This window comes from Haliaeetus albicilla, chromosome 26 (genome assembly GCF_947461875.1).
Source record: "Haliaeetus albicilla chromosome 26, bHalAlb1.1, whole genome shotgun sequence".
Lineage (NCBI taxonomy): Eukaryota > Metazoa > Chordata > Aves > Accipitriformes > Accipitridae > Haliaeetus > Haliaeetus albicilla.
In genome coordinates this window covers 22121188-22141455 of record NC_091508.1, presented here as the reverse complement: position 1 = coordinate 22141455, position 20268 = coordinate 22121188, and the positions used below count along the sequence as shown (strand labels likewise).

The following is a 20268-nucleotide window of genomic DNA, read 5'->3' as shown; positions in this document are numbered from 1 at the left end:
TGTAAAATCAATCCCCGTTGCAGAGGCAGTTTACCTATAGGACATCTCTATACGGTGCGTTTCGTCTCCAGGTGCTTTACCGACAGGTATGATCCATAAGTGTCGGCCATTGCAGCGGCTCAAAGAGCACGGCAAAAGTTGTTGACAGGCGGGTACGCCAAGCGTGGAAGCGCTGCTCCGTATGGAGCAATCCAGCCTAGATAATACCAATTGCTTCCTCATAAATAGCAACATAGGTAGCTTCAGCCTAAGACATGATTAATGCAACACAGTCGCAGAACGATTTTCACTTTGCCCTTCTTTTCAAGATTCTCAGAAAACGTACATCTCTCGCTGACACGTGACAGGGCCTGGTACAACCGTACAAGAAAACAAGAGGCTCAGACTGACAGAAGAACATGGTAAGGTCACAGTGCGATTGATCGGCAGGGACAGGGATAGAGACCAAAACCACAACTCCCAACGCGTGCGACTGCTCCTCATAACACACAAGTCAAATACTATGCCCAGCAGAAGTACTAGCAAAAACTAAATAGCACAGCATAATTTATTACATAAAAAGTTGTCCCAAAGGAGGATTTAAGAAGCCTGTTCTCTGAGGGGAAAGAAAAGATAGTTGGAGACGTGCAAGTACCGTCTGCAGTCCAGGCCAGTACTGCACAGCTCCCTTGGAGAGGGATGCCCCATCACCCTGTACAATGTCAGCAATCGGCCACAGCTCCAAATGACACCCAGTGCTGCAAACCCGCCAGGACTGACAAGTTCCCAGGCTCTCTGTGAAGAAGGGCACAGCATCCAGGCTCGATGGCGATTTCAGGGGTCAAGGGACGCCTCCTGAGCCACCACAGCTGCTTGCTTTTTATGCCCAAGTTACCTGCAAAGCTCTGCCCAACAGGCAACTCAAAACAAAAGCCAAACGTTTACACTTACACATCTTTCGCTCTCCAAAATATTGTCTATGTGCCTTTTTCTTAACTGACACAGTTACTGCCCTGAATTCTCTTCTCCAAGAAAAGAGAATGTCTTATGTAACTGAACTTTTAATATCCAAATAACATTTTAGAAACAACTATGGCAAACTTAAATACAACAAAAAAATGTTCGTCAAGCCCAAACACACAAGGCACCAGCAAACTGTTAATGTACCCGCTGGTACCATACAGCCAGCTGTCACGCTGTATTGCCAACTGTAGCAAAGAATAACGGCTGTATTTACCACATCACTCTCCCTAGAGAACTGAGGAAAATGAGCCCTGGGCCTAGAACTATGAAGCTGTGCACCCCCCCCCTCCCCGCCTCATCTGCACGAGGTTTCCTAAGAAGAAATAAAATGCTTATGTTATTTACAGTTCTCAGGACACACAGCTACACTAGGTGATAATTCTCTTCCAAGGACTAAGCTCAATAATTTGCATCAGATACTTCAGGATTTTTAAAAGGAGAAAATCAAATCAATGTGAATGCAATGCAGATATAATTCAATTAAAAAATGAGACCCACTAAGAGCTATAAAGGATGCAAGAAATACTTCAAAACAGAAGGAACAGTATCAAGATCAAAATGGCATTTCCAGATGTGTGTTGAGAAACAACAAAGTCTTTTGACAACATCTCATTTCGTCATCATAAGAAATCCAGGCAGCTGGGCCAGGCCCCGCTGGCACAAGAGGCAACTTTTATTTAAAAGCCATTTACACTCGCAGAATGCTGCCTGAGCACAGCAGTATCTCTCTCTTTGTAACCGCTTTTTTTATACTACAATTACCTGAAATTATTTTTGTTAGGTTTCAGATCTGGTATCATCCAAAGGTGAATGAACAACTTTTAATTTCTCATTTTACATCACTCTTCAATCACTCAAAACTTTCATTTTTGATTTTGGGTTTTGTAGTTGTAATTTTCACTTTAAAATGTGGTTTTAAATGTAAGCAGGTAGGTAACATGGGCGTGCATGATCCGCAGACGTGTAAGGCAACGGATGGCGGAGATGCAGCAGGCCTGTTACCTACATAATGCAGGGGCCATCTGGGCGGATCTATGCTCCTAAGGACCCTGCCTTCACCTTCCTAAGGAGCCTCTTGTCCCAAGAAGCCAAGGGCATGATGGAACACTGCGTCCCAAATTACATCTGAGTGAGGACATGGTGACTCACTGTCGAGACATCACGGTTCAGAAGGTGGCAAGTGCCTTCCTTCAGAGGCCTGCTGGCCCTCCAGTCAGGGCCGGTGCGAAGCACGGTGTGCCTGCCCAGGGACAGGCCCCGGCTGGCGTCCGCACCCTGAGGCGCATGTGGAGAAACCCGCGTCTCCTCAGGGCTGGCCGCCCACCTTATCACCTTATCCCCAGTGCTTCCGCGGCCGCTCAGGGACGGGGGCTAACGGGTGTCTGTCCGTGGGCTCAGGGGGTCCCGCCGGTCCCGGCCCTACCCGGCTGCAGGGGGATGCGTCCACCCAGCTGGGGCCGGGGCCGGGGCCGGGGCCGGGGCCGGGGCCAGGCCGCGGCCAGGCCGCGGGGCCCCTGCCTCACCGTACCTCCCTCGCGGGGTGCCGGCAGCCCTGCTAGGGCCGCTGCGGGGCGGGAGGCGTCGCAGGTGCGCGGGCCGCCAGGGCCGACCCCCCGCCATGGCGGGCTCCGGCCCGCCCGGGGTCGGTAACCATGGAAACTTCCAGAACGTGTTCCCCCCCCCCCCACCTCCTTCGTCCTCTGCCCCCGGCCCCGCCATGACGGCCGCTCTCAGCCAATGGGCTCCCTCCGCTTGGCTCACGCTTCTCTGTTGATAGGTCCGCGACGCCGGCGGGGTGATCCAATGGGGTGGCGGGAGGGGGGCGCGCCAGGCTTGTCAGAGGGACCGCCCGATTCTCGCCAATCAAGGAAGGCCAGCTTAGAAGCAGCCGACCAATGGGAAAGCTCCAGCGAGGGCGCCGCAGCCAATGGCGAGCCTCCACGAAGGAGTAACGGAAGGTATATAAGGGCGGGCGGCGCGGCCTGGGCATTCAGCGGCGATTGGGGGCGCGGCGGTTTCGTAGGTGACGGTAAGGCCGGCGGTGCGGGACCGGGCCTGGGCCTGGGGCGGGGCGGGGAGGAGGAGGAGGAGGAAGAAGAAGAAGGAGAAGAAGAAGAACAACTGGGCCGGGGGGGATGGGGCGAGCGGCGCTGCCGGCGGCCGCCGCGCACGTGGCGCCTCCATTTTGTGACTGGCGGTTTCTCGGCAGGGTGGCGCGGGCGAGCGGTCGGCATGAAGCACCTCCTGTGGGCGCTGCTGCTGCTGGGCGCGGCGCGGGCGGAGGAAGAGGAGAAGAAGGAGGACGTGGGCACGGTGGTGGGCATCGACCTCGGTACCACCTACTCCTGGTGAGTGGGGAACGGCCCCTGGCGGCGGGGGGGGGGGGGGGAGGATGAAGCGGCTAGACCCCCGGCGTGGGGGCGGCTGGGCCCACGGGGAGTCCTAGGCCCCGGGGGGTGTGGGGGGAAGCGGGCTGTGGGGCCCGGGGAGGCGGGAGGGGAGGAGCGGAGGGGGGGGGGTGTAGGCCCCAGCAACGCCTGACTGTTCTGCTACCCGCCCCCCCCCCCCCCCCCAGCGTGGGCGTTTTCAAGAATGGCCGCGTGGAAATCATCGCCAATGACCAGGGGAACCGCATCACGCCGTCCTACGTGGCGTTCACGCCCGAGGGGGAACGCTTGATCGGGGACGCTGCCAAGAACCAACTTACATCCAACCCCGAGAACACCGTGTTTGATGCCAAGCGGCTCATTGGCCGCACCTGGAACGACCCTTCTGTGCAGCAGGACATCAAGTACCTGCCGTTCAAGGTGAGTCCCAAATGTGGAGGGGTGGATGGCGGGAGGGGGACCTCTGAGTCTGGTCAGAAGAGACTGCTGAATCAGGGTGCCCTTTTGAGCAACCTTGCAGTGCCCTAGCCCTCCTGAGAGGGTTAGGATGCAGCCATGTGGCTGTGGTGTATAGACAACAGTTGTTTGTGTTAGCTAGCATTCAAATTGCGTCTTGTTATATAGAGGCTTTGTTTAATCTTCAGAGAGAGAGAAACACTTGGGCCAGTGGGAATAATTCTATGAATTGTTGAATAGGACAGCATATGTTGTTCTTTTCAGGTTGTTGAAAAGAAAGCCAAGCCCCATATTCAAGTTGATGTTGGAGGTGGACAGACAAAAACATTTGCTCCTGAAGAAATTTCTGCTATGGTCCTGACAAAGATGAAGGAAACTGCTGAGGCTTACTTGGGAAAGAAAGTAAGTTCATGAGTGCTGCTAAGAAGAATCTAAAGCAGCAGCTTTATAAAACTGAAGGTGGGTGGGCTGAATCTGTGGGCTGACCTCTGTTCAGTGCTGCTGGACCCTTAGGCCAGCCCAGTTGAATGGGCTCAGTTGATGGTGGGTTTTTACTTCTCTTTGAAGAACAATGGGGTACTTGCTACCAGTGTTGCTATAGCTATTTAGATGTTACCTGCTTTTCTTCCATTTCTATAACAAAATTGTATCTGTCTCCTTATTCAGGTTACCCATGCTGTTGTTACTGTGCCAGCCTACTTCAATGATGCTCAGCGTCAGGCTACGAAAGATGCTGGTACTATTGCTGGGCTGAATGTGATGCGAATCATCAATGAGCCGTAAGTAGCCTAACCTATCCTGCCTCCTGGGGAGCTGGGTGCTGGTGGTCCCAGTGTTCTGAATGGGCTGTTCCCTATACAGAACGGCTGCTGCCATTGCTTATGGATTGGACAAGAGAGAGGGTGAGAAGAACATCCTCGTGTTTGACTTGGGTGGTGGAACTTTTGATGTCTCCCTCCTCACAATTGACAATGGAGTCTTTGAAGTTGTGGCTACTAATGGTGACACTCACCTGGGTGGAGAAGACTTTGACCAACGTGTTATGGAACACTTTATCAAACTCTACAAGAAGAAAACTGGAAAAGATGTCAGGAAGGATAACAGAGCTGTGCAGAAGTTAAGACGGGAAGTGGAGAAAGCAAAGCGAGCCTTGTCATCTCAGCACCAGGCTAGAATTGAAATAGAATCCTTCTTTGAAGGAGAGGATTTCTCAGAGACGCTTACTCGAGCCAAGTTTGAGGAGCTGAACATGGTAAGTTTAGAAAGGTAAAGTTACATGGCCTCAGCTCTAGATTGGAGACTTGTGAATGTGCAGTATTTCATGCTGTGACACTGCACTTTGGGGTATAAATAACTTCCTGCTTGTGGTAAAAAGCAGGCAGCTGCTCCTTGCTGGGGTAGCTGGGGCTGTGTGTGTGTGTTAATGACAGCTGAAGTCTCATCAAGGCTGGTTATAAGCCAGTTGATGTTCCTCCTCTATAGCAGTTGTCCTTTGTACCCCAAGGCTGCGTAATTCGGAGGCTAGCCATGTGGGAATACAGTCTTACAGCCCTGGGCTTTTTTTGCCCTCCTAGGACCTGTTCCGTTCTACTATGAAACCTGTTCAGAAAGTTCTGGAAGATTCTGACCTAAAGAAGTCTGACATTGATGAGATTGTTCTTGTTGGTGGCTCTACTCGCATCCCCAAAATACAGCAACTAGTTAAAGAGTTCTTCAATGGGAAAGAGCCATCTCGTGGCATTAATCCAGATGAGGCTGTAGCCTATGGTGCAGCTGTCCAGGCCGGTGTTCTCTCTGGGGACCAAGATACAGGTAATGACACCTTCACTGTCACTTCAAGAGAGCATTGACTCAGAGTAGTGGGTATTAGTTACCTACAAATGTAGTAGAGCTTTTCCAGTCCTTAAGAAGTTCTCTGCCTCTGAGACATCAGCATCCTGTTTGTAGTGATGAGATGCTGTGTTTCTTTCAGGTTGAAGTCATGTCAGTCTTACCCTTGATCTGTTACAGGTGACTTGGTACTGCTTGATGTCTGTCCTCTGACGCTTGGCATTGAGACTGTTGGAGGTGTAATGACTAAACTGATCCCAAGAAATACTGTTGTTCCCACAAAGAAGTCTCAGATCTTCTCCACAGCTTCTGACAATCAGCCAACTGTGACAATCAAGGTCTATGAAGGTAAGTGTCACCTGTGGTGGACCGTGTTTACAGCTGGAATCTGTCTATAGGACTTCAGTACTTGCTACTGTCTTATCACAAAGGCTGTAGTTATTTCTAGATGGTTATGGACATCTTATAGGGGGAGGCCTTGGTAACAGTGGTGGCTTTCTGAAGCTGCTTTGATCAGGCTTCTTTGACCTGCATCAAAAGCTGTTACTAGACTTTTTTTTTCAAATGTGTCTTTTTCCATGGTTGCATTCTGAAGAGCTCTTCAGAGTAAGAGGTGGTAACTGTTGGAAGTGGCTAGGCAGATGCCTGGTTGGAATTAAAACCTTCCCTTTAGAAAGTGTGCAGCTTGTGGTTTCACAAAGTACAAGCCGCAGCTAGGAAAGAAAGAAACCGTATTCTAATTGTGTCTTCTAGGTGAGCGTCCCCTCACCAAGGATAATCATCTTCTGGGAACGTTTGATCTCACTGGAATCCCTCCTGCCCCTCGTGGTGTCCCCCAGATTGAAGTCACCTTTGAAATAGATGTGAATGGAATCCTCCGTGTCACAGCTGAAGACAAGGGCACTGGGAACAAAAACAAGATCACAATTACAAATGATCAGAATCGGCTGACACCAGAAGAGATTGAAAGGATGGTTAATGATGCTGAGAAGTTTGCAGAGGAAGACAAGAAGCTTAAGGAACGCATTGATGCCCGGAATGAGCTGGAAAGCTATGCCTATTCTCTGAAGAATCAGATTGGGGACAAAGAGAAGCTGGGTGGTAAGCTGTCATCTGAAGACAAAGAAACAATAGAGAAAGCAGTTGAGGAAAAGATTGAGTGGCTTGAAAGCCATCAAGATGCAGACATTGAAGACTTCAAAGCAAAAAAGAAGGAGCTGGAGGAAGTTGTTCAGCCAATTGTTAGCAAGCTCTATGGAAGTGCAGGCCCTCCCCCTGGTGAAGAGGAAGCAGCAGAGAAGGATGAGTTGTAGATACTGGCATTGCCGAATGTTGTGTGTGTATATATTGGACTCAGGAACACTTGTTTAAAATATTGAACTCTTAATTTGGAATGTAACTTTGAATCTTCACTCGTGAGTGGAGCTGGAAACGCTAGCCCGAAGTGGCTGTATACTGCTTTTCGTTAGCAGTTGCTCAATGTCTGGGGAGGGAAGGGTAGTGGGGGGGAGTGTAAATGCGAAATGGGTTTAGAAGTATTGGCAGTGGAAGCATCCTATTTAACAACTTGGTCATGTGAATTTGGTGTAGAACTTTTCTACCTGAAGTGACCACAATAAATTTGCTATTTACACTGGACTTTGTTCTAGTTTTGTTTTCCTTTACCTAGTTACAGCAGCCAGCTTTAACTAGATGTGGATTATGCCTAAACAGTTGGATTCAGATTGACCACGGGTATGGTACCCCTTCAAGGTAAGCGTTTCATGGGATGGTGTGAACTGTAACAGCCCTACGCTTCCTGCAGTCTGGCTGCCCTACAGCTTCTCCTGTGGAAGAGAGCCCCGAGGGTACTTGGTGTGGAGAAAGCTGGAAAGGAAAATATGAGAGGTTTGAAAGCTGTAAGAATGCTGATGTGTCTGGCTTGGGGCCAGCAGGAGGTCTCCTCGGGGAACTTGACCTCAGCCTGTTCGGTGCTGACAGATGGCTGTACCCCTCTCCTCTTGGGGCTGGGGAACAGGTGCTGTGAATGGCTCCAGCAGTTTGGCATCTCTTGCCTGTGGTTGAATGGGGACCCCTGACAAGTGCTACACCCTGATGCTGAAGTGTACTGGTGTATTTGGAACTGTAGTGTAAAGTTCATGATGTAATAGATCCTAATAAGGAAGGGGGGTAGTCAACCTAAGTAACTGCTAAAGGGAGAGGGATCTCTGTGCTTGTGCAGCTTCACTAGAGCCTGGAGAGGTGGTAGGTTCTCAGAGCTGTAGTGGAGCTATGTGCCTGCATCAGTGATGATGCAAACCATGTAAGGGAGGAGACTAGCTTAACTACAACTGATTTCCTCCTGTTTTTAGGTCTTGCGTGAGACAATGGACCAGTTTTCTGAAGACTGAAAGCTAGTCTGTATATAATAAATGCTCTTAGATAAAAAGGCTGAGTTCAGTTAAGCTTCTTTTTAAACTGTGATCTTTACCCCATCCATGGGATTAGAGAAGAAATTGAACCAAGTACGGAAAGAGCTTTTGTGGTGCCTGCTCTTAATACCTCCTTAAAACCACTGGGCACTTCACATTTTCTGTGGTGTGGGGGGACAACGTTCTGGTTTTCATTTATTTATGTTGAAAATGATGAAAGCTAAAACTCAAATCATCCCCCCCCCCAGCTTTGTTTCCAGGTAGTGCTGTGGCTTTGCAGGCAGAAGTGTTTCTGTAGACAAGAGTATGCGAGTTTCTTCTGGTGCAAAGCTGTCCAGACCCAGCAGAAACCATGCCAGGCTCTCATGTTCTGGCAACCTGTGGTCAAGTGACAGTGGCTGAAGCCTTTCTGCAGTGGCAGCAAGGACTGCTGTGCCTACTGTCAGCAGGACTGCGTACAGAGAAAGCACCTGCACCTCAGGGCTGTGTTAGCACAGTGACATCCCTTTGAGGGTAAGAATTTCTTTATTGGAAAGAATTAATTTAATCTGACAGTACTATAAAAACTGTGTAGAAAAGGCTGGTGCTGTGCAGGACTGCAGCTCTGCTATTCAATCAGACTGACAATGCAGTCCCTATATATTTCCCCCTGTGTGTCCATCCCACCAAATATTAACAGCAGATGCATGACTGTGTCTTCAGCACACCCCTCCTCCTCTTGGCTCTTCTGGAGGGGGCCAGCTTTGTCACCCACTGATGCAGTTGACTCTCTCCTAGCTTTGTTGTCCCTGGTGACAGCTCCTGCGTCTCTGCTCTTGCCAGCCTGCCAGGGAATGACACACATGGTGTGGTCCAGCCTCCCAGCGGGCAGAGGGGAGTCAAACTGTAGGAGCGTCCACTGCTGCTTCTCTGCAGTGCAAAGATACACATTTACATCTTTAAATGTAGCTTCAGAGGCTTAAAAAGCATGCTGGGACAGTGACATCATTAATTAGGTTAGTTTTCAACATTATAGAGCATTTAGTCTTGTACTGGTGTTAATTCCAGTGCAATGATACAGACTACCGGGGGGTGAAGCCTGGGAACTGAGGGCGTAATGCATTTTCCAACTGACTGGCACTTACCCTTACGCAACTGAGAGAAATCTCCTTACCTGTGTGATACTTGTATGTAGTATCTAGTGTCCCATCTGGACCTATTCCACCAAAAATGTACAAGTGATCTTTAAACACAGCTGATGAGTGGGATGCCCGTCCTCCTGGGACATCACCTGTGGCTGGTATCTTAACCCATCTCATGTCATCTGGTGGAGAAAAAGAACATGTCTATGGTTATGCATTATAAAAAAATCCATCAGTTTTGTTGTTTTAAACAAATAGGGTGATATTTTAAGCACTTAAGAACTGATCTTTTAGAAATAAGGTTCCCTAAATTCAAAATGCACCACACAACAGCTGTTGCTATGTCCATACTTACTTATATCAATGCAGAATAGATCATTGTAAAAAATATCACCAGCTAAACCTCCATGGATGAAGAGTTTGGTCCCAACTGCAACCACAGCGTGTCCATGCCGAGGAGAGGGGGGATCACCGTGAGTATCTGGCTGGGACCAGGTCAAGGTGGCTAAAAATGGGAGTATATGTGCTCCATTAGGAAGGGAACTCTGGAAGCTCTACAAGCCAGTGACCCCAGAGCCCTGCGGAGGCTTCCTAAGGAAGTGCCTCCAGCAGTTAATGCCATGTCGTACAGCGTGGGCAAGCCCTCCGATGGAGCTCTGTGTGCTGTTTGGGTTGCTCAGCAGCAGGAAAGATGAATTCAAACCAGAAAGCAAACCTTTTCTGGTGCACACAGGGCCCTCAGAATGAACGGTACAACTCTGACAGTACGTGAGCAGCACAGGACCATGCCACCACAGAAAGGCATCTGCTGTTGGGCAAAGGTGACAAGCCACTCCCATCTCCCACTGCGTTCCTCATCCCAGAGCTTTACACTGCTGTTTTGGCCCAAATTCCCAGCAACTACATAAAGGTAAGTGCACATCAACAGCGAGGAACACCTGCCCATCCATTTAAACTCAAAGCCAAAGCAGGGGCCCAACGCTTCCATGTCTCTGCATCTGGAATGCAGACCTCTGCTTCAACAGCGGCTGGATTCCACCGTTTGGCATAAGGGCCCTTTACCCGTCCAGAGGTACCTGAGTCAAACACGTGAAGCCGCTGGTCTTTAACGGGTTCTGCTCCTTTATCTCCCCCTCCAAACACGTACAGACAGTCTCCTACGGCTGCTGAGGAGGTGTGAAATGTCCTAGGCAGCGGCTGCACTCCACTCACTTCAGGACTCTCCCAGGTTCCTGTTTCTAATCGAGACGTTTGATTAACAAAGTAATCAAGGCAGTAACAGAAAACGCGCTCTGCTCCCCCTCCCAACTGGCAGCCACCCCGAAGGCGCCTGGCTGGGGCTCCGTGGCTGTCTGGCCCGCACCTCCCCGCCTGGGAGCCGGCTCCGGGCGAACCGAACCGCGAGGGGACCCCCGGGCGCCGGCGGTTCGGGGTCCCGCTGCCGCGGGTCCTCGGGCACTCACCGAGGTCCAGCGCCTGGACGCAGCTCCGGTTCCCCGCCGGGTGGGCGCCGCCGAAGACCCAGAGTCGCGGGGGGTCGGTGGCGGGCAGGAACGTGGCGTGTTCGTAGCGGGGCCGCAGCCCGCTCCAGCCGGCCGCGACCCAGCGGTGCGCGCCTGCGGGCGGCGGAGAGCGCGGTCGGCGGCGGCCCCGGGACCCGGTTCCCCCCCCCCGCTCCGCCGCGACCCCCCGTCCCGGCCCTCACCCAGCTCCACGAAGTGGGCGTCCGCGAAGGCGCCGGCGGGGTCGGCGCCGCCGAGGAGGAGGACGCGGCCGGTCCCGCCGCCCGGCAGGAAGAGGCAGCCGTGGCCCACGCGTCCGCGGGGCCGGTCCCCGCGCGGCGACAGCCGGTACCTGCGGGAAGCGAGGGGCAGCGCTCAAGCGGCGCCGGGCCGGCGGGCCCGTCCGTCCGCTCCGTCCCGGCCCGGCCCGGCCCGCTCACCACTTGGCCGGCTGCGGGCGGCGGCCCGGCTCCAGCAGCGGCAGCGCCCGCGGCCCCATGGCCGGCCGCCGCACCGGAGGGCAGCCGCCCGGGCGGAAGCGGCTGCCGCCTTCCGGCCCAGCGCCCGCCGGAAGTGCCCCGGGCTTCCGCCGGCCCCCCCGCCGCCCCCCGGAAGTGCCGGGCTCCGCTTCCTGCCCCGAGTCGCCGTCCCAAGATGGCGCCGCTGGACCTGGACAAGTACGTGGAGATCGCTCGGCTCTGCAAGTACCTGCCCGAGAACGACCTCAAGGTGCGGCCGGGGCGGGGGGGCCGGGGCGGGCCGGGCCCGGTGCCGGCGCCGAGGCCGGTGCCGACCCGCTCTTCTCCCGCAGCGCCTCTGCGACTATGTGTGCGACCTGCTGCTGGAGGAGTCCAATGTCCAGCCCGTCTCCACGCCCGTCACCGTCTGCGGGGACATCCACGGGCAGGTAACGGGCGGGCGGCCCCGCACCCCCGGCCCGGCCCGGTCGTGCCCGGCCCGGTCCTGCCCGCCGGGCTCCGCGGGGCCCGGTGCCGTGCGGCCCGGTGTTGGTGCCGTGCGGCCCGGTGCCGGTGCCGGTGCCGGTGCCCGCAGCCCTCACGCTCCTGCTTCTCTCCGCAGTTCTACGACCTGTGCGAGCTGTTCAGGACGGGCGGTCAGGTCCCCGACACCAACTACATCTTCATGGTACGCGCAGGCGGGGCTCGCCCCGCTCGCTCAGCCGGGGCTCAAAAAATGAGTTTAAAGCTTAAATCCCGATACGCCGGTCGAGTCTCACACCTTGCCCGCCGGCGCCGCGTTTGCTTTTGCCGTTCGCCTGCCACGTACGGGTTTTCTTTTGTTGAGTAAGGTACGAGTTACGTGGTGCGAAGTGAGGCAGGAAGAGCGGAGCGCGGTGCCGGTCAAGCAGAGCCGTGCCGGTGCGGCGGCAGCACCCCGTTAGCCGGAACGTCCCGAGGGCCCATCAGGTCGCGTGCCGGGGCAGTTCTGGGTGAGCATGGCCCAAAGCTGCAGGTCCGAGCGACCAAAGAACATGTTCTCCTAGATCCGAGCAGATCCCGGCGTCCCTTCAGCATTTGTTAGCTTTCTTTATGCACTGCGAGAAATTTAGAATGGATGTATCACTTTGCGTTTTTCCATTTGACTGTTTTTCCATTTACGAATATTTTTTTGACTTGCAGGGTGACTTTGTAGATAGAGGTTATTATAGTCTTGAGACTTTCACTTACCTTCTTGCACTAAAAGCTAAGTGGCCTGATCGTATCACACTGTTACGAGGCAATCATGAAAGCAGGCAGATAACACAAGTGTATGGATTTTATGGTAAGTCTTTACCCAAATGGTTTCTGAAGGGGGGCTAACGCGTAATAAACGAGTATGGCATCTTTCCCTTGGGAAACCTGTTCTGAATGCAGCGCTACCTGGGGCTTTCCTGGGACTGGACGGGGAGTGGGCTCAGTAAAATTTGAGTGTTATCATTTGTAACGTGATCATCGTGTTCATGAAGTAGAAATGTGTGTTAGTCCAGATCTTGCTGCTCTTTTCCTCCAGCATCTGGGTGTCTGGTTTGGTTTTTTTTTTTTGGTGCCATGTTCAATTTTAGAGACAGAGCATGTATTTATACAGAATGTGCTTTGGTATCTTGTAATGAAAGGTTCTACATGAAGTCATGGTGTTGCTGTAATTCCTCTTAAGTTTCAGTATAACTGAAAATCAGCTTCACACATAGAGTTTGCTGTGGAACTCATTTGTTGTCAACAGTGAGCTTCTGGGAAAATGCCACTGGCAAGAAATAAGCAGCAGAACAACTGTTTGGAAAACTGAGGGAATTAAATTGCTTGGAAGCTTCTTGTTGTGTGAGGCTTTGATAAAACCTGAGGAAATCCTGGAAAGTATTTAACACCTGCCACAAAGAATAGCGTCTGTAACATAACTTCTTTTGGATAACGCATCAAGTACGAATGTTCAGAGGTTGCTCAAGAAATGCCTGCCCGTCAGGTTTCTTGCCGCGTTCATGTAGCTTTAAACAAAGCCCCTGTAACTCCCGTTTGTGGTAAGAGTATCTTCCACCAGCCCTGCTCGGTTCACGCTTTCTGCCTCAGTTCTCCTGTATAAAATCTGCTAATTTAAGGACTCTGCTGGTCTAGGCAAGGGTCAGTTCCCAGCCGGCCAGCTGCGGCAAGCGGCGGACTGCTTAGCGGTGCTCCCGATAGAGTTTTTGCTATACGTCTGACTTTCGAGTTCTGCTGTGCTTGATTTTATTGTCTGAATGCCTTCTGATCCATTAAGAAGAAAAAATTCTCTGTTTAACAGATGAGTGCCAAACCAAATATGGAAATGCTAATGCTTGGAGATACTGTACCAAAGTCTTTGACATGCTCACAATAGCAGCTGTAAGTGTAAACACCACATTACAAAAATACACATAGATTGTCTAAGTGTGACGGTGAGAATTAGTGACCTTTAAGGGTCACACTGGTAGCGTTCTGGCCTGGATTAAATAGTGAGTATGTCGCACATGTGCCTTTTTTTCTCCAGTTAATAGATGAGCAGATTCTCTGTGTGCACGGTGGCCTCTCTCCAGACATCAAGACACTCGATCAAATTCGAACCATCGAACGTAATCAAGAAATTCCTCACAAAGGCGCCTTCTGTGACCTTGTTTGGTCTGATCCAGAAGATGTCGATACGTGGGCGATCAGTCCGCGAGGAGCAGGCTGGCTCTTCGGTGCAAAGGTGACGAACGAGGTAATGATGCTGTTGTGTGCAACATAAAGTAACTGCATGTATGAGATAAATTGAAGCGTCGCGCTCAGTTTGGTATTTACCCTAGTGACAAATGGGTCGAGGACCCTGCAAGACAATGAACTTTCCTTGTACGACCGCTGCGAGTAAGTTGTGGTGATGGAGAAGGTTCGCTCAAGACAACCTGAAATATGAGCCATTTGAACTTAAAAGCATAAATACAACTGCCAGCTGTGGTAATACTGATCTTGCTTTTAAAGAGTGTAACACAGTGAGACTAACTAGTATCACTGGGGTTTCTATAGAATACTTTTCTAAGGATTTAGGAGAAAAAAAATACCATTTTTCTTAACAATTCTTAGTTTTTGTTACTTTGGAAAATGGCAAGCAGAACTCTGGGGGCTGACACACACTGGCCTTCCCAGGCTCCTGAAGTAGCTGCGTTACAAATGCCGCGCTGGAGCCTCATGTTGTCGCTCTGGCCTTGCCACAGCACGTTCAGGGAGGATCGAGCCTTGTGGATTGCACAGGCTTGGGCATTGCAGCTGTCACCTGTATTTCATAGGTGTTGCTCACTGCTCAGCTCTCAAAACCCAAATTTTTTTTTCGGTGCACTGGGTGGAAAAAGCTTCTTTTTAACCATTTCATGGTGTGCGCGTGCCAGGGCTGTAGCTGGGAGAGGATTGTGTGGGCCATGGCGTGCAGCTGCTCAGAGAAAACTGACCTTCCTTTTTTCCTTTGCAGTTTGTTCACATCAACAACTTAAAACTCATCTGCAGAGCGCACCAGCTAGTTCATGAAGGCTATAAATTCATGTTTGATGAGAAATTGGTAACGGTATGGTCTGCTCCAAATTACTGCTACCGCTGTGGAAATATTGCGTCAATCATGGTCTTTAAAGATGTAAATACACGAGAACCAAAGCTATTCCGCGCAGTTCCAGATTCAGAACGTGTCATTCCTCCTAGAACAACCACACCGTATTTCCTCTGAGACCTTTCCCTGCCTGCTGTCTCCCTCTTCCCTTGTACTGTCCCTTTACAATATACTTTTTATTGAGCACTTTGCTGCTGAAATGCTGCCTCTTGCCTTTTTTTATTTTTAAATTATCTAAATTTATTGTGTATTATGGTGTCTGTAGCAAGTGTTGTTTTTTTTTTTCCTTTTCCCTCCCCTAGATTAATTTCAGAGTATTTGTAATATGTCCGTGAAATTTATACTACTGCATGTAGTTCTTGCGTATTTCTGGGTTTAGATGAAACGTTTTCCTTTTAACAATCATGATACCCGGGAAGCAGCTCAGTCCCAGTGTGTTATTCAGCTTTTTGTTTGGTAAGTTTTAAGAAATTTCAGCAGCAAAGTTATTGCCTCTAGTGTGCACGGTGGGACTGTGACTGCCTTGTGTTGTGTACACGTAGAACCCCGTCGTCCTCCTCGTGGCTTGTTTTAAGTGGAAAAAAATAAAGTGGTCGGAAGGGCTGTTCCCCACCCCCCCTCCCCCTTGTTTTGTTTTCTTAGGATTCCAGTTAAAAGTACCCAGACCTGCTGCAGCGATTGAGTTTGTACATTAAAATAACTGTTCTGATTTTTTTCAGAGACCTTGTATTTTTAATAAAGCCGTACCTTACCTCAGCCCCCCCCCAGGCTGATTAACGTGCGCACGAGCCCTGCCCGCCGCCCGCCTCTCTCGGGGGGGGGGGGGGGGGGGGGTGGAGGGGGCGGTTTCCGGTTCCGGCGGAGGAAGGGGGGGCGGTTTCCGGTTCCGGCCCGGGGCGGGTCGGTGTGGGGGCCCGGCGGCGGCGGCATGGCGCGGAGCACGCTCTCCTCCCGCTTCCGCCGCCTCGACATCGACCAGTACGACGAGAACCGCTTCGTGGAGGAGCCCGACGAGGCGGCGGCGGCGGCGGCCGAGACCGACGCCGGCCCCGAGGTGGAGGCGCTGCTGAGGCAATATCCTTTGGGAGCGGGCCGGGAGGGCGGGAGGGGGCCCGGGCGGCGGCGGCGACCTCGGCCCTGCCGCCCCCCACCCCCCGAGCGGAGCACCGGGCCCCGCGGCCCTCGCCCGCGACCGAGCGCTCGCAGCCGGACCCCGGGCGGCCGGGGCGGGGGAAGCGGCCGGCGAAGCGCTTCGCTCCCCGACCCTCGGCAGCGGGCCGGTAACCGGCCCCGGGAAAAGGAGAAGTTTCGGTCGGCGTTACGAAACGCAAAATCCGCCGGCGTTAACGAGGCTCGAGTCGTGGCGCGGAGCCGCCGGTTTGAGTCCTTGACTCGTGCCCTGCACAGGGGACGCGCTGCGAGCCTTCCACAGCGCCCTGCGGAGCTCTCCCGTCAACACCAAGAACCAGGCGATGAAGGTGACCGGGGCCGGGGCGCGGGCAGGGCTGCCGGGGTCGCCGGGCAGCTTCGAAGCGACGGCGGCGTCGCCCGGAGATGGATCAGCAGCACCTGACAGCTCGCTGCTAACGAGCCATACGGCGAGGCGCCGCGGCTTCTGCCTAGGCGATCCCCGCGTGGCCGCCCCGTCCTTCTCTTCGCTCCCGAGACCCCAAGTGAAGAACGCTTGCCGGCTTGCTTGCAGAAATAAGCCGGCCTTTAGCGTAGCCGCCCGCCCTCCGAACGCACCTCGTCGAACAACACCAGAAGTCTTGGGATCGTTTCCAGCTTTGCTGGTTCTCATGTTATTCTCCTTTCCTTGTCTTCGCAGGAGCAGGCCCAGGGAACCATGCTTAAAGTCCTCACGTCTTTTAAAAGCAGCGAAATAGAACAAGCGGTGAATTCCTTGGACAGAAATGGCATTGACTTGTTAATGAAGTACATTTATAAAGGATTTGAAAAGCCAACAGAAAATAGCAGTGCAATATTACTTCAGTGGCATGAAAAGGTACGTGTTTGGTGCTCTCTTGGCTCGGCCACACTCCCCAGGGACCCTGTTGGTGCTTTCACGAGAGGCCCTGCAAGAGAAGCGGGTGATGGTGGGGGGCTCACCCCGAGGAGCACAGTAACTGGCGTTCCCTTTTATCTTTGGTCTCCTTGAGCTCAGACTCATTAAGCCTTTACTCCTATTTCAAACCTTTCCTTCAGCCAGGGGGAGAGGCGAGACCTGTGGCAGGGCAGCGTCTGCTGGAGGAAGCATTGCGCTTTCTTCTGCATCTAAGGAGTGGAGTGGCCCCACCGAGGAGGAAGAGCTGGGAGCGGAGGTGTGGGTGGTTGAAGGGGGTAGCTGGCATTGTTCCTTTGTAGCCGAGTGTTTGGCCGAGGGGGTGCTCAGGCTGGCTCGGGTCTGGCAGTTTTCATCAGCTGAGCGCTGCTAGCAGCATATGTGTCACAGCTTCATAACAGGATTTAGCAAACCTCTTTGGTTTACACAGGAGAGGCCTCCGAGATCTCCAAAAAGATCCCACTGGGATCCAGAGTGGTCCTCTCCTGTTTCTGTGGAATGCCCGTTGTGAAACAGGGAGGGCAGGATGTGGTCGTCGGCCGACTGTTGAACATTCCCTCTGTGACAGGGTGAGGCACAGGAAGCAGCTGCTGGGCGCCACCGCCCCCACGCAGGAATCCAGGGGAGTCTTTCCCCACTGCAGGGGTTTTAGCTGCGGCGCTGGCTGTCAGTGCTCCTCCTAGGAGAAATGATCCCTAGGAATGCTGCAGCTCCCTGTACCACCGGCACTGTAGCAGTGCAGCCTGCTGGTAGTGCCACTGTCATTTTCACAGAGTATGGGTTTTTTTCCGGTGATATGTAAAGACAGAACTTGTGTAGAGTGACTCCAGCTACTAGCAGCTGTCACTGGCTTTGCAGAACCTTGACAGGGGAGCAGGAGGGAATTTCTCAGGACAGCAAAGAACATGTTTCTGCTTGATTTTTTTTTTTTCTTTTTCTTTCTGTTGCTGTTTCCACTGGAGACTGTTTTCAACTAACCATGGGTGGGTGCTCCCAGTGTGTAATGTTACACAACACCACTCTGACTGGAAAGATGACAGTGCTCAGAGCATGTAGGCACATGTAAAGCATTTCGTTGTCTTTGTTTTGAAAGGAACAAGGCAGATCTGAAGTAGGCTGGGCAGAGTTTAAAACCTTGGTTGTGTTCTGCTTTTTGGCACTACCGGTAAGACGTGTGGCTTGCTCAGAGAGGAGTCAGCTGCACAGTAGTAGTACCAGTCTGTCCTCTGGAAAAGGGCTGTCATCCCCCTGTATATCAGGTCTGGCAACTCAGGAACGTTTACATGCATGCAGCGCATGCAGGTAGCTCCGAGTGGATGCTTTGCATTCATGTCTCCTAAGGACAGTGAGGTGTCTCGTACTGTTGATCACTGCTCTCCTTTCATACATTGTAATACCCACTGGGCTGTATTTGAATTATGTCTGCAAAGTAAACACACCTCGTTTTGCGCAGTCAGCTTTAATATTTTTCATAATCACATCCATCATCTTCTAGACTTTAGAAGGATACGTTATTTACATTGAGGGATGCAAACGAAACTGAAACGAGCTCTTCCTCCTTTCCCACTCAGGGATATGGGAAGTGAGACATTCTGCGTCATCAATGACATGCGACATTGGTATCCTTCTCTAGATCCAAAAGATAGATAGTTAGATTTTGGAGAATGTAATTTTTCCCTTCAGATTTAGTGGTATACAGGTTACTAAATTACTGTATTTGGTTTTGTCTACCCTTCAGTCCCTTGGTTCTTATGTCACGGAGTATTGTTTATAGAATGTTACTATGTACATACTGCAGTAATTTGAGTCAAAGATCACTCTCATCTATATTTACAGAGAAGTGAGCCACAAACTTCCCAAGATCAGAACAAGCAAGGATCTGAGTTCAGGTCTAAGCTCCCCCATAGCCTTTTAACTGTCGGCCTAAATCGTTCAGAGCACACAGAGCAAAGAGGAGACAGTGTGCGAGTGTAGAAATTGCCACTGCAGGAAGGTAAAGGCGTCAGCAGGGCAGAAGGCACCTGCAGAGACACAGAGAGGTGGAACAACCCAAGAACTGTATTTCCTGTTCTGGTGGTAGCAGCCAGCGTAAAGAGTTGCGCTGTGGTCTTGGGCTGCGTGGGCAAACCAGTCCGTGCGAGTGCTTTGTGTGCTGGAGCAGTTGTGTGGAGAGAAGCACCACTGCCTGGCCTCGCAGCCCGGTGGGGGGAATGCAGTTTCATCATGGAAACTTGACACTGCACAATACAGTTCAGTACCTAAACGAAACAACCTAAAATGTCTTTAAGGTCTGCATGTGCTAGAGAAAGCAAACAGATTTTCTCCAATTAGCTGTTTTAAAGATGCAAGAGCAAAAAAGGGGTGGAACAGCCCAAGCTGCCTATGTGTGAAAAGTAAGTTTCTGGAGAAGAGCCACATACTCTTCCGTTATTAAACACTTCATTGTTTGTTCTTTTAAGATGCCTTTTACATGCGACACAGTACCTGGCTTGCATGACACAGTGACTCTGTGTAACCTCTCTCCTTTTCCCATCCCCACAGGCATTAGCAGTAGGTGGACTAGGTTCCATAGTAAGAGTTCTTACAGCAAGAAAGACTGTTTAAAAGACTATTAACTTGAACCAAGACGACGCTCAGTTTTGGACTCAGAAGAAGGAATTAGCTGAAATGACGCTGGTCCATCTTTATTAGAGATTGCAATCTACTGAAATACTATGGAAACCTCCTCTTGGAATGCTTTTAACCTTAAAGGTGGGGGAAGAGTAAAGGTATTCCTGCATATTCCGACTATCAAATACAGGAGCCAAGACATTCTCCTGATCCCTTCTTTAAAAGGCAGAGAGACGGCACACTCCTGCCTCCTATTACTGTAAGAGAACAGGTATTTTTCAGATGCTGCTTTATCGAAGTGTGGTGATACAAGATCCTGTGTGTACTGCTTATTTAAGAGGTAGCTATGTCCTTGGCAGATGCAAGATCCCGACAGCTTATGGGCAGGAGAAGTGTTCATTAGAATGGCGGTTTTGTACGTACGGTTGAAGGACTAGTTGGACTATGGGGTTGGTTTCAGTGTAAAGTGCCTGCTGCATCAATAAAGTTCTTGGATCGCATGAGTGAAGTAATTTATTTTTCACTAAATTGTAAGTCTGACACTTACTGAAAAGCAGGCCAGCAGTATGCCAATTCTAAGCTAAGTGTCCACATTTGTATGAATGCTCTTAACTCCAACTATTTACAGAATTTGTCCTATGCTGGCTGGAGTGAGACCAAGCTCAGCTGTTCCAATCAAGACTTCTAAGATGCAGGGAGTATAATGCATAATCACCCATGATTTGGTGTTTATATTCTTGTCCATCCTAGAAAGTCAAGAAAATACTGCAGAATCTATTTATGTATTAGTGCGTCCTCACCTTCTGA

General features: G+C 51.4%; 6 protein-coding genes across 10 annotated transcripts in view; 4 read left to right on the top strand and 2 right to left on the bottom strand.

The window, feature by feature from the left end:
- GAPVD1 (GTPase activating protein and VPS9 domains 1) overlaps window positions 1-57 on the bottom strand; it is a 32832-nt gene extending 32775 nt beyond the window's left edge. Inside the window, exon 1 of one of the 2 annotated variants that reach the window (XM_069771396.1) lies at window positions 35-57. In XM_069771396.1, coding sequence (XP_069627497.1) covers window positions 35-45 — 11 coding nt within the window. In that variant the 5' untranslated portion in view covers window positions 46-57. The remainder of the gene's footprint in view (window positions 1-34) is intronic. The other variant, XM_069771395.1, reaches the window with a different exon arrangement.
- Window positions 1-7313, top strand: part of HSPA5 (heat shock protein family A (Hsp70) member 5) — a 100403-nt gene extending 93090 nt beyond the window's left edge. Inside the window, exons 1-9 of one of the 3 annotated variants that reach the window (XM_069771409.1) lie at window positions 2915-2960; window positions 3212-3350; window positions 3578-3809; window positions 4110-4247; window positions 4512-4624; window positions 4707-5097; window positions 5420-5657; window positions 5856-6023; window positions 6429-7313. In XM_069771409.1, the coding sequence (XP_069627510.1) occupies window positions 2930-2960; window positions 3212-3350; window positions 3578-3809; window positions 4110-4247; window positions 4512-4624; window positions 4707-5097; window positions 5420-5657; window positions 5856-6023; window positions 6429-6988 (2010 nt within the window). In that variant the 5' untranslated portion in view covers window positions 2915-2929 and the 3' untranslated portion in view covers window positions 6989-7313. The other 2 variants (XM_069771410.1, XM_069771411.1) reach the window with 2 other exon arrangements.
- The window catches only part of RPL35 (ribosomal protein L35), a 152643-nt gene that overhangs the window by 58071 nt on the left and 74304 nt on the right, over window positions 1-20268 (top strand). The window lies entirely within an intron of this gene.
- Window positions 8593-11273, bottom strand: RABEPK (Rab9 effector protein with kelch motifs). The gene is made up of 7 exons (XM_069771417.1): window positions 11150-11273; window positions 10913-11061; window positions 10671-10823; window positions 10284-10445; window positions 9563-9712; window positions 9240-9389; window positions 8593-8995 (listed from the first exon to the last, which is right to left on the bottom strand). Exons 1-7 carry the CDS (start codon window positions 11206-11208, stop codon window positions 8694-8696), a joined length of 1125 nt encoding a protein of 374 aa, XP_069627518.1. The 5' UTR covers window positions 11209-11273; the 3' UTR covers window positions 8593-8693.
- Window positions 11192-15507, top strand: PPP6C (protein phosphatase 6 catalytic subunit). Of its 2 annotated transcripts, XM_069771418.1 has the most exons (7): window positions 11295-11438; window positions 11521-11616; window positions 11790-11855; window positions 12350-12491; window positions 13482-13561; window positions 13707-13916; window positions 14658-15507. In XM_069771418.1, exons 1-7 carry the CDS (start codon window positions 11364-11366, stop codon window positions 14904-14906), a joined length of 918 nt encoding a protein of 305 aa, XP_069627519.1. In that variant the 5' UTR covers window positions 11295-11363; the 3' UTR covers window positions 14907-15507. The 2 variants fall into 2 exon arrangements, with proteins under 2 accessions (XP_069627520.1, XP_069627519.1); XM_069771419.1 differs by lacking the exon at window positions 12350-12491 and having other exon boundaries at window positions 11192-11438.
- Window positions 15659-19961, top strand: ARPC5L (actin related protein 2/3 complex subunit 5 like). Its single transcript, XM_069771420.1, has 4 exons — window positions 15659-15864; window positions 16196-16267; window positions 16618-16794; window positions 19393-19961. The coding sequence occupies exons 1-4, from the start codon at window positions 15718-15720 to the stop codon at window positions 19453-19455; spliced, it is 459 nt and encodes a 152-aa protein (XP_069627521.1). The 5' UTR covers window positions 15659-15717; the 3' UTR covers window positions 19456-19961.